Below are 13,051 nucleotides of genomic sequence, written 5' to 3'. Positions count from 1 at the left end.
AGCTCTTCTAAGGTTTTGAGGTTTGAGTTCCTTTAGCATCAAGATACAGGTGGCAACCATTTTGTGTTGGGGTTCCATTCCTGGCCCCCATGTGTATTTAGTGGAATGCATTAAAGTGCACCCCACCCCATTCCATCCTCATTTTGCCTTCTTCCAGGTTGAAAAGTACCCACCCATTGGTGACCACGTCTCAACTGGACACGCCTAAAATTGGCACAGCCCTCTTCCCCAAGCTTCTCAATACTGTGTAAATTGCTCACTGAATATACATGTTCCAGATGCAACTGAAGCAGAGGCCTTCCCAATACAAGACGAAAGAAACCCACCCCACTTATTTTATTGTCTCTTCCAGGTAACGTTGGACAGCAGAAAAATGAATTCCATTATAATCCAACAGAAGACACTACCCACCCCATCTGCCTTCCCTAACCGCCACTGGTTGTCAGTTTGTTTCCAGACCCAAATTAAGGTCTGATGTTGGTACCATATTGGCCCAAATATAAGCCACACTTTCCCCAAAAAAATTCTGACCGTGAAAAGTTGAAGTGTGGCTTATATTCGCAACCTTACAAAAATGATCCAGTGTGCAGCTAGAAGCACAGCAAAGTGGTGCCCACTCCGCACGCAGTCCCAAGGCTAGGAAGGGAGAGAGCAGGGAAGGGGAAAGGCCGCCGGCAACGCAGCGTGGCTCCCCCACCCCCGCCCAGAATGCAGCCAGGAGCACGAGGCAAACAGTGCCAGGAGCATGGCAAAGCAGTGCCCACCCCACGCATAGTCCCCCGTCCTCTCCCCCAAGGCCGGGAAGGGAGAAAGCAAGGAAGGAAGTGGCTTTAGGAGGGTAGTGACTTTCCCCCCCCCGACTTGTGGCTTATATTTGGGCCAATATGGTATTTAACCATGACTTAGGCCCCAAATGCATCCCTCCCACAAACCCTCTCTGGTGTTAAGATCAGCAGGAGGGGGGCCCTTGGTAGTTCTGTGCCCTCAGAAGCCTGGAGGATGGTATCCCATGAGAGAGGCTCATCTGTGGCAGCCCCTAAATTGTGAACTTTCCTCCCCACAAAGATGTGTCTGGCATCTTCATTATGCATTTTCTGCTGTAAGATGAAGATATACCTCTTTACTCTGGCCTGCGACACTTGATATTATATATACAGATACAGATGTTTAGTTCCACCCTATTCTTGTGACTGTACTTTGTTTTGGAGTGTTTTGGTAATAATTCAGTGCCAGTATCTGAGACTGCCTTTGCCTTTTCTGTATTGCAAATAGGGTGACTAACAGTATTTTACTCTGGATTTAGGGAAGTCTATTCTGACTTATTTAAAGAGGTATTGTTTTAAAGAGCTGAAATTCTAGGAAATTCTGTTTCAGAGGTAAGGGGTCCCCCATGGCTTACCTATTCTGGATTGAGTTGACGGCAGCAGCATGCATAGCAGCAGCAGCAGCAGCTTCTTGTGCTTTCCTGCCACCTGGTGGAGGACACATCCCAGTCCCTACTTGGGGAGGCATGTTTGCCATGTTGGGTCCATAGGGCCTATTCCCCATGGCAGCATGGCTCAATCCTCTCCCTGGAGGAAGCCCAGGATAGGGTGGTACACCAGTTTGACCATGGATCTGACTCCCTGCTCCCATTGGGTTCATGGTTCCTCCCATTCCTGGGCTTGGGTAATTTGCATTGGGCATAGCATTGTAGTTTGGCTGCCTGGGATATCCACCTACAGAGAAAAGGGGAGCATGATCAGTAAGACTAAAGAATATCCTGGCAATTCTTGCATTTGCATCTTGAGCCTGCATATTACAAGGCAAGCTAAAAGATGGGAGAATGTTGGCTTCACAAAATAGTGTCCTAATGTTAATCTATTCCACATCAGTTCGTTCTTTCTTTCTCTCTCTCTCTCTCTCTCTCTCTCTCTCCCCACACACACACACACACTGATCACAGCTACATTGCAATATCAACCACAAAGCAGTACACACATTATGTGGAATCTTTCCATGCATCATCCCACCAGAGATCTCATGACTAAGTTAAGCAGCTAATCATTGTCAAAGGCTGGACTAATCAATAATGATCCAAATATTAAGATGACTAGTTAAGTTACCAAAACTAACTGTATTGGCCAAGTAAAGTATGGGACACTGATGAATAAATTAAGGGCTATGAAGTAGAGACAAAGTCACACTTAACCCCCCTCCATTTCCCAAAATTTCTAAATGAATACTGTAGCACACATTATTAAAATATTCTGTTAAGTGTTTTGTGTTGATACTTAGTTTATGCCTAGACACTCCCAAGTTCAGATTCAGCAATGGTGGCAGAACACACTCACCCTTTACTTTAATCCAATAAACAACATCCATGATAAAAACTGTAAGCACACACTTCGTAGGTCAAGAGACAAGACTGCTAAAGCTTTCTACCCATGTATCTCATTGTCTTAAGCAGGTGTTCTTTATCCAACCACAGAAACAACACATGTTCACTGCTCATGCATTTTATTTGAAACACAAGTGTAATACTCTCACCTTGAGGCCCGTATTGACCCCCCTGAGGTCCATAACTGCCCATGGAATTTTGTTGGTAAGGTCCCATCCCAGCATGCATCTGTCCTCCAGAAGACTGACGTGGAGATAAGGCTGACCCAGGCTGAGGGGAATTATACTGGGGCATCTGTGGAGTCCTCTGTATGTAACCTAATTAATAATGATTTCAAGGGATATTGTTATAAAAGCAGGCTATGCAGATGGAAACACATTTTTAAAAATAATTAGTTCTGGAAATCCTAAATTCTTCATAAATGACATGCCTGGTAAAGTTTTCACATTAATAGCTTGAAAACCTCAATGACAAATTCTCACATGGTAATTCCCTAGTCTTATGATAACTTATGATAACAGCACACTCTTATTTTGTAGCTGTCACTTTGAGGAGTTATTTATGATGACTGCTAAGTTATCTGAACCCACTGAGAATAGTGAGAATGGGGTGGCAAAAATAAAAGAAACATGGTACCCTATTTCAATGAATAAATAGAACAAGCAACAGCCAGCTGTACCACATGCTAATGACAAATTTGCATTGTTCCCACTGATCGCTATAGTTAAGAGGTTACATTTGAGTTTACTGTTGGGCACCTTTGCACCTATTTTGGACTCCCAACTCCCATCAACCCCTGACTGTATGACCAATGATTATGATGATGGGAGTTTGGAAATCGCCAACATCTGGAAGGCATCCGGTTGGGAAAGGCTGTTGTAAGCAATAACCTGAGGTGGAATGGCAAAAGGAAAACAAGTATGGGTGTGTGTGTGTGTGTCTGTATCTAGCATAATTTGGAGAATGATGCAAACTGCACCATGGCAAAACTAATTTTGTCACAAAAGCATTGTGTATGTTTCTAGTTCACATTCCACATTAAGGACTGTCCCAATTCCCTACTCTAATTCGTAAATCACCAGTTACACCTTTCATGGAAGATTATCCTGTAAAAGCTAGGCATGCGCATCAGGACTGATCTGTGAACCACTGAGATGTTTGCTATATACAAGAAGCCAGGCAAAACAGCGCAACTGTCATTGCACACATGCACACACCTCTATCGGGAGTTATGGTTGACTGATTCATGGAGGGATGCAAGATGCTGTCTGATTGGCCACTAGGTGGTCGAGGTGGCATCTGGTTACCTGCACAACAAAGAAAAAATTGATGGTGAAGAACCACATTTCACCCTACTCCCCACTAAAGCAGCTCAAAAAAGACAAACCTGAAAGTGGTACAAAAAGTGGCAGGGCCAGAGGGGAAAGTAGGTGGAGCTACAGATGTGGCTCTTACCTCTGTAGAGTTACCCCCAAAGTACAGATTTCTGTACCCACCACATACTTCATCTAGTTAAGCAAGCAGTATTATCATAGGTGAAGAACTCATTTCAGCCAGGCAAAAGCATTCAAGGAAGCCCCAAAGAAGGCCCAGTGCAGAATGTGGCCTCGGGAGAGTCCCATGTACCAGACAGAGGCTCCTAGAGGCTTGCATTCAGCCAGGCCTGAGGTTCCCCACCCCACTTATAAAGAAAGAGATTTCTGGCTCATAGCTTGCTTTATCCCTTAAAGATGAAGGCATGTAATAAAATGTATTTTATTTATCCATAAAGAATTTTTATTCTCATTCAGAAACAGTGAACCAAACAGGAGAGATAATGAAGTAGACCAAAGTCACCCAGGACATGGGTTCTGAACTCATGTCTCTACCCCATATTTATTTGTAATGTATTGCTAACATTGATATTCCACCTTTCCTCTACATTGTTCTATACCACCACCACCCTGACTTCTGTTCTTCCTCACAATAACCCTATGAGGTAGGTTAGGCCGCAAAATAATGAGGTCAATGACCCAAGGTCACCCAGTGAGCTACATGGCTGAATATGGATTTGAACCTGGAGTTCCTCACTCCCAGTCAGACACTCTAACCACCTTCCTAAAATAAGCAGTTTGTTAAAACTAAGAAGGTTGTGCCTGTAAAAAAGAAAGTTTTACCTGGTACTGCAGCAGGAGACAGTGGGCCAGAGCGTGACTGAGCAACACTAGCAGGAGATCCAACTGGTGAAGGGGAAGGTCCTCTGATGCCTGGCAAGTGAGGAGAGGTATGCGGAGAGAAAGGAGACTGAGCAGGGTTACTCTGCTCTCCTTGACTGCTAGAAATCCCTGATGTGCTTACGCCAGGACTCAGTGCTCCTTCTGTACCCATGGGCAGATCGTCTATTGAACCAGAGAGATCCTATAGAGACACACAAAGGAAAGCATGTCACAAGTAGAAGAGAGAAAATGCTACTATACATATATCTACTACAGAATTTATGGGATTTTTCCTTTAGACGAAGACTTAGGTTGCTATCAATAAGGAAGGCTGCAACATAGTTCCAGGTAGAAATAAATCCTTTAGATGAGCAATTCCTACAGTTGCAACAGTGACTTATGTGCTACCAAGTGGAACTGGAAATTGTCTGACTGTAACCAGGAGTGATGTAATTTTGAAAATCTTGGACTACCCTCAAAGGGTGCAAGAGGAGATGCTACAGTCCATCATGCCCAAAATCTCAATGAAACAAACCTAGTGGCATCCTAAAAATAAAGGCAGTATTTTCCGATTCCCAGTTTTGACTAGCCTTTTGTCAATCTAGTGTTCTCCAGATTTTTTGGACTACAACTCCCAACAGCCCCAGCAAGCACAGATGCAGTCCAAGACATCTGGAGTTGTAGTAAAAAAATACCCCAAGTCCAAAAGATCTGGAGGCCACCAACTTGACACTGAAAGATCTCATCTTTCATAAATCAGTCAACTTACAGCCATTATACTGCTTTTTACAGAATTACCAACAAGTATGTCTTATGAGCAATAGTACGTCCTGTTAATGTTCAATTTTTACAACTTATTTCTATCAAATCTTCCAACAGAAGCCCCCTAGATTGTTGTCCTAAGTTCCCTACTTGTACTTTGCTTCATCACACCATACTATGTGCAAGGTAATGATAATGTCTCCAGTCTCTTCATCCTGCACAAATGATTCCATAAACCAAGGCATGCCAATTCAGTTTTGTTTTCAGTTCTATATGAATGTCTCTTCTGTGATGGGTTGACCAGAATGACACAAAACATTTGCGTGATCCACTGGTAGACAGAACCATCTTATTTTCATTATATTATCTTGCTTCTCAGGATTCGTGCAGTTTGGCAGCAAGGACTTCATGATGCACTTGAACCACCCATTTTTAATCAATGCCCCACAATGAGAATACATAAGCAGGAGAGGGAATGATATGTCTGGCTGCCTTGTTGAAGCACTCTGGTTGAAGGAAAGAGTTACACAGAGCTTTTATTCGTTATTTGTTAAAAAGAGCCAACTGAACTCATTATGTGAGAAATGAAGGATAGGTTTGTAGACAACCTATGGAGCTTGTATGCTATGGGTAGACATGAAGTGCAGAGAACTCTCCTGATCACTGCTACCCCAAAGTAATGCTTTGTTTCTTGAGAAAGCTGAAGGACTAGTACAGAGAGCAGGAGGTGGGAGCAGGGCTTAGAAGGAAAAGGAGAACTGGGCTGTCCAAGTGTCCATGCTGAACTCTCAGAAGACATTTAAGCAGCCTAACTGATGGCTTCTTGCCTATCTCTACTACAGAAACACACACTCTGAAAGTATGAAAGAAAGCAATTCAGTGTTGTCTAATTCCAAAATATACAAGCAGCTTCCATCACAAATTACGCAGAGTAAAATAATACTGAATTAGCTAACAAAATCCTATGCAATCTCCAGCATCTACACTTCAGATCTTTGCAAATACAGTACAACAAGACTTTGACTATTAGCTAAAAGGAGGAGAAATAAGTGGTGGCCCTACAAGATACCTAAATTTCACTTAATTGGGGGTCATGCTTGAAGGCTGACTGATCAAACAACTAATGAGTCTAGCAGGCATGTGATGGGAGAAGTGCATCAGAACGAAGCAATACACTGCTCTTCATTGCAATCCATTAAGACAGTTTGGGTGCCACAACAGAATATTTGTTACAGCCATTTGCGTGCAGAACACTTCCTGCAAGACTATGAATGTTATGTTTCTCCAAGGAAAGTACTTGTAATGAAAGATGGGATTGTTCATAAAATTCCTATAAACAGACCTTTTATGAGATCCTATGATCTCTCTACTGATGAGCACATGTATGATGGAAAACAATGCTCTCAGTCTAAACTGAGAAAGCTAAACTTGAAAGCAATATTCAGTCTTGCTTTAGACTCTTAAATGCTCAACAACATTGGTCTGAAATTATTAAACTGAAGTCAATTTTATAGTATTTCTTAATGGTAAAGGCCTTGTGGCAATTTCATAGTACACAAGGAATTCTACAGTATTTCTTTTGGCCTGCTAATTAAACAGTTAGTTGTTATTCCAATCCAAAGCCCCTGTGGTTGTGCTCCATTTAAAAAGGGCATCAAGGTCTGTCTGAACTGGTCATGAACTGGTGATCTGATTCCAGGGCAGAATTCAGTCTTGTGTCACCACCCAGCTTTGGCTAAAGGAGAGGACAGCAGGGAGACAAATAACAATAATGATAAAAGAACTCCATCGCACTGCAAACTGTGGTAGAGTCAGAGTAGAACCACACAGCTCAGTGCATCTTTCATATGAAAGGCCCACTGAGCTGAATGGGAAGTTGCATACGTGAGATCCCAAGTATCACCTAGCTGAATCTGACTGTATCTGCCTTCTCCAACCTGGTGCTTTTCTTATGTTTTGCACTACAACTCTAACTAGTCACAGTCAAGAAGGCCAATGGTCAGGGATAACAGAAGTTATAGTCCAGCTACAGTCTTATTTCCAGCTCTGGATGGTTTGTCAGCTACAGCCCCTTTTGGACAGATTGACTTTGGACACTCTACATTGGGCTGCCCTTGAATAAAACTTCCTTCATCCCTGTTCTAAAACAGTGACATTGGTCACCAGTTCACTTCTGTGCCCAATTCAATGTGCTCATGCTAATGCGTAAGGCCTTAAACAACCTAGACCCCAAATATGTGTGAGACTGCCTCCTTCCCTACAGATCTTATCAGGTCAGGAGAGTGGGCTCTGGGACCTTCTGGATTAGGACAGATAATGATTATTATGATGATGATAACAATCATCACTTCACTCTCACACACGTTTGCAGGAATTGTTAAACAACAGTGCCACAAAACCAAGGCAGGGTTTCATACACAAACCTAACAGAATCAAACACATTAGCTATAAACTCAGAATATACACTTTTGACCTAGGAAGAATAAACAGAAACTCACCAATACAATTTAAAATCTTTGAGACCTGAACACACACACACTGTATGTTACTTTAAACTCCACTTGCAACATTTAATACTGATTTCTTTTTTGAAGGAGGTTCTACTCATTTACATGCTCATATAGTGATGACCACAAAGGCCTAACTGTGTATGAAAGACCTGTGTGGAAAAATTGATTAATGGTTTTTTTATTTTACACACTTACAAGACCATAGAAGTTATTAAATAGTTACTAGTAGATATTTGGAGACATGAAATTTATGTCTGCCTGAAATTTTACTTTTGGGGGTTATGGGGAGATTTTTTAAAATAAAAATTCAGCTCATCCAAGTAGGGAAATTGTTTTACTGGATCATTTTGAGCAGTGTTCGAAATTAGCCAGGAATGTTTTATGACTGACGTGGATCCAACTGTGACCACCATGTGGAGATCTCAGGATACCAGGTTAGAGACTGGGGAAAGGAAAATGTCACTTAGAGAAGGATTTGAAATATTTTCCTTGAAGCTTGAATTTATTTTGTTCTGGATGGTTTTAGTTGATGTTTTAATGTGTTGTAAACTGCTTTGATATTTGTTCTGCAAAATATAAAGCGGTATAGAAATGATGTTGATGATGATTTCAATTGCAAAACACACAAACAAAAAAGCCCCCGGCGCCTAGATATTCCATTGTGGCGACTGTAACCTAGGTTTAAGGTGCCATTTGGAGATTAGTTTATACAGTATATCAAAGCTTCTAACACTGATTTTGAGATATGACACAGTACTACTTTACCAAATGTTGCTGGACACCTATCACTCCCAGTCAACATGGCAAACAATAAGTAATGATGATAACTGTAGTCCACAACATCTGGAGGGCCCCATACTGCTATACAGTGAAAAATATCCCAAAGCTTAAGCTATGTGATTCTTAGGGCCAAGTGCTCAAGGGCTGCTTCAGCCATGCTATGGTGAACTGTATTGCACAGATCAGAATATATAGGGTGAGTCTTTTAAAAGAGGCCCCGTGGAACATGTGTACTCTGTATCCACAGGGCCTCTTTTGAAGGACTCACCCTGTATAAGCAGTAATAATCCCTCCCAACCTTTTAAGATCTATAGATGGCTCTTTTTTGGTTACATCTGGAGTTGACACTCTGATTCCCAGAAATATTTTGAGATGCACTAGATAAAAAGTATAACAAGTTCTGATACAATAAAATATTTGTTCTGGAACATTTACGAAGAGGCCCTCCTCTCCCCACAAAACATCTGAAATATGATCTTCAAGGGAGATTTGCAAAGCTTCCTTCTCCTCAATCACCAATTCCTGGTCTGACAAGAACAATAAAAAGACAGGGGTGACAATACCAGGAAATCCCATTTGGATTGCATTCATTTAAGAAAGGTCTGAATAGCAAAACAGAAAGGGAGCCAAGGACATTTTCATTCATCTTAAACAGAAAGTCTATTCACATATTGCCCTGCACTTCCAAACACATGAGTGATGAACTACTTGTATACATCAGCACCTTAACATTCAGGTTGACTGAGACAATTTAAGGGAAACCATTCTGTTTTATAGGAAGGGACTTCTCTGGTGGAGTTACAGCCATAAGCTCAAACCATGTGAGCATCATTTCACACAAGCAGTTATCTGGGTAGATGTGGTGATCATGCCACATGGGTAACATGTGAAATCAGCCCTACGGGAAATTAATCTATGGACAAAGATGAACTTTCATTGACACTTGGCATCACCAATGCCTCCTCCAGTCGGGCTTTCTATTGAAATCTTGGGAGAACAGTGATGTTACAAACTATGGAAATAAGAATATATACAAATGTTGCTTCCTAAGGTTTTTCTTTTAAAATTGCGGGGAATGAACACCGTTTGTGTATGTGTCTGCTGATTAAATAGTTTCCATTTTATGAAGTTTGTGGTCAATTTTAGATTATTAACATCTAGAATGACTTTTCAATTGGGGCCACAAGAGTGTCATAAAAACTTATGGAACCTGTAAATGATAATTGCCATAAAAGTTCAGAAAGAAAAGAAAAGAAAAGGAGGGGAGGGACAATGTATTGCAGGTCATCAGAAGTAGTAAAAGATTTAAATTCAAATATATGTTTCCAGGGAAGTAAACCGGTGGAGTAGTTTAAAGGTCCTTTTCCAGAGCAACTCTGAACAATGCTAAACAAAGCACTCTTCCCTCCTTTTCTCAATACAGCCAATAAAGCAAGGGAAAACAGGAGGTGCAAATCAACAGCAGTAACTCTGCCAGCATGAAGGAAATGTCTTGGTCTGGAGAATTTCCTCACGTGTTTCCAATGTGTTTTTTATGCATTTTATTGCTCATCTGCCATGCAGATCAAAAATGTTGGAGGGATTCCAAGTATTTCACACAGAATCTCACACTCCAGGCTGGCTGCAACCCCAAAGCCTCTGTTTCTTCACTTGAAATACTGCCCAGTGTTATTTTGGGATGTGACCTGATAGCGGAAGCCCACAGGGACTCCGAAACTATAACTGTTCCAGCTGCGATTGGTTGCCCAATTCAACCTTATGCCAGCAGGAGTTTGTTCTGCTGCTGGTGAATAGGGAATCAGCCGCTAACACCACCTTTTCATACCAAAACAAAACTATGGCTGAAATCAAACAGCCCTCAAAAGGGAGGGGTAAGTAAGGCTGCCTCAAAGATGAAAATGGAATTCCTAGTACAGCCAAACACAAAAGAGCTAGATAGTTTTGACTCAGAATATACCTGCAGTACTTATTATTCTGAATTAAAAGGTGTCAGATTTTGTTAAGAATATTAGACTAATAATATTCTTAGTATCTGGGCTGATTTTTGGCCCCAAGCTGCTTTAGAGTTACTACTCTAACAGCACATATTCCAGTACTATTTTCCCATCTCTGGGCATTACAAAAAGACTCTCAAGGTTCCCAGCACTCTCAATAAGGGATGAATGTGTGCATGCTGTGCCACAATTAATAGGGTCCATTGCAACAGTATCAAATTCATATTTTTTTTAAAGTCCAGTTTAAAATGTTAAATACGAAATACTGGGAAATATGTTCATTTTCCCAACTTCTTTATTTTGTACAAACAACATATTTGTTGATTGCTATTTGGGAGTGAGCATCTAAATATGCCTGCTTGCAGCTGCAACCTACTAGCATCTCAGGTCTGTAGACATTCCCTATGGGAGAGAGTAGGGTTCAATTTAACTTTACAAATACAACAGGATTCCAAGGAGTAATAAGGTTGTACAGAATTTGGGTTTAATGACCACAAAACATTTCATCCTTGTAAGAATGGATTAGTGCTCACAGTTCCTCCTATTATGGCATAGATGTCACTGTACTTTTAACTGCATGCTCCAAAAAGTCTTTCTTGTGAGGTTTTGCAACATGGTGGTAAAGGCTTTGGTAATGACTGGCTAATTTGCTCTATTGTCACACAGGTGGAAAAGGGACAAGGGTCCCCATCTACCATTGGCTAAGCTACTGATAATTATAAAAGAGGAACACAAAGACTTTCACAAAAGGAGGGGGGAACCACAGGCCTAGGAATATAGGAGAAAGGAGCCTGAAATGAAGGTTTGGATTTGGAAGAGGGAAAGAGAAGGCTGAAGAAATCTGATAGAAAGAAAACTGAGGTAAAATTATATAATGAAACCACCGAACAGGACCTACAAAGTATTCACATGTCAGAAAAAAATTAGCTACAAGTGTTCCCAAACGGTATAGGATGGTATAAAATAGGTGCTCAGTGGTGCAGAATTAATGACATACGACCCTGACATTTGCACCTATTCAAAACTGTTCCCTCACCTTTTAAGTTATATGGTTCATGCAAGGCAGGTGTTTTTAAGCAGGTTTCTACATTTTCCATCTCCACAGCAAGCTAGCCATCACCCTTTGGAGAGCACAATGAGTGATGAATGATGAGATTTCCTCCAAACCTTGATGCTGCAAAGTGGACTGAGATCACCCAGGCAGTTGTGCAGTGATTTCCCCTCAGATCCAAACACAGGAGGACAGGCTGGGGGTTGGTTGGCAACTGTGTCAAATACCTTGGGCACACAGAGCCAATATGGCAAGCCTATCTCTCTCATTCCTACTCTGAAGCATAAGAGAAGTGGCAGGGAGCCTCCTTGGCTGCTGTTTGGCAGAGGCACTCTGGAATTGTTCACTGAACAGCAGATAAGACAGTACACTCCATGGCTCTTTCCTGAAGGAAAGGGTAGTGGGAGGGTTCTCTTGACAGCTGCTTGGAAGTGAATGGAGCACCACTGCCAAGCATTCACCAAGCTGGCAGGAAAGGGGGAGGGTGATCCCAATTTCTGGCTTGACTACCAAGGCCAGCCATAACATGCAAACCTTTGTATGAAAATGTTTGGAAATGTTTTGTATCAAAACTTGGTCACACACTTTCTCTAATGATTCTAGCTCTATTGCATAAGCATAAACTTGCTATGAAGATGATCATGGGTGACTAACATATACTGTAGTGTCCTCCATACATTGCTGAACTATAATAACTCCAACCAGCTCTACTGGTTAGGAATGATGGGTACTGTAGCTTTAAAACATATTGAAGTCACAACACTGGCTATCCCTAGAGTAGATCAAGTCAACTTTTTTCATCTACAAGAGGCTATCATACAGAAAAGAACTCCTATTCACAGCAACCAGAGGCTCATCCAATGCTTTCAAATTTTATGTGTTCTCCTAGAGTGCAGGTGTACAAGCATGAGAGGGCCACTCAGATAGATACCTTGTAAAACACTCTTCAAGTGGAGTTCAGATCAGAAATGTTATGGTTTAAAAATCAGAATCAGCATTTCTATTTGCAAATTAACTGCTGGGGAACTTATTTTTTTATTTTAGGTAGTGGTGGAACTTGGTACAACCTAAAACATTATTACATATTACAAATGAAATGATGCTGACTGATATGGGGATGCTTTTTTGCATATTAGATCGAAGGAGAAAATCCAAGATGTATTTTCAAACTGAAATTAATAAAAATAATAGCAAGTTTAAAAGCTAAACACTTTCCATAGCTTTAATAAAAAAGGCAAAACTTTGCACCTAGAAGTGGCGTTTGAAAATGAGTACTAGCAATGGTGCCCACCAGCAATTGATTGTACAATCTGTATTATGGTTTTGGCCGATTTCTAACTTCATTTGAAAGAGCTAGTGTTCATAATTATAAAGATACC

At 41.2% G+C, this 13,051-nt stretch overlaps 1 protein-coding gene across 5 annotated transcripts in view; it reads right to left on the bottom strand.

The window, feature by feature from the left end:
- Positions 1–13,051, bottom strand: part of ARID1A (AT-rich interaction domain 1A) — a 126,325-nt gene that overhangs the window by 22,051 nt on the left and 91,223 nt on the right. For all 5 annotated transcript variants that reach the window (XM_083511913.1, XM_083511912.1, XM_083511914.1 and 2 more), the window contains 4 exons: positions 4,537–4,777; positions 3,598–3,687; positions 2,530–2,697; positions 1,400–1,718 (listed from right to left, as the gene is read on the bottom strand). In XM_083511913.1, coding sequence (XP_083368039.1) covers positions 1,400–1,718; positions 2,530–2,697; positions 3,598–3,687; positions 4,537–4,777 — 818 coding nt within the window. The remainder of the gene's footprint in view (positions 1–1,399; positions 1,719–2,529; positions 2,698–3,597; positions 3,688–4,536; positions 4,778–13,051) is intronic.

Source organism: Podarcis liolepis, assembly GCF_965112155.1.
Source record: "Podarcis liolepis genome assembly, chromosome: 7".
In the NCBI taxonomy this organism is placed as follows: domain Eukaryota; kingdom Metazoa; phylum Chordata; class Lepidosauria; order Squamata; family Lacertidae; genus Podarcis; species Podarcis liolepis.
This window is presented reverse-complemented; position numbering and strand designations above follow the sequence as displayed.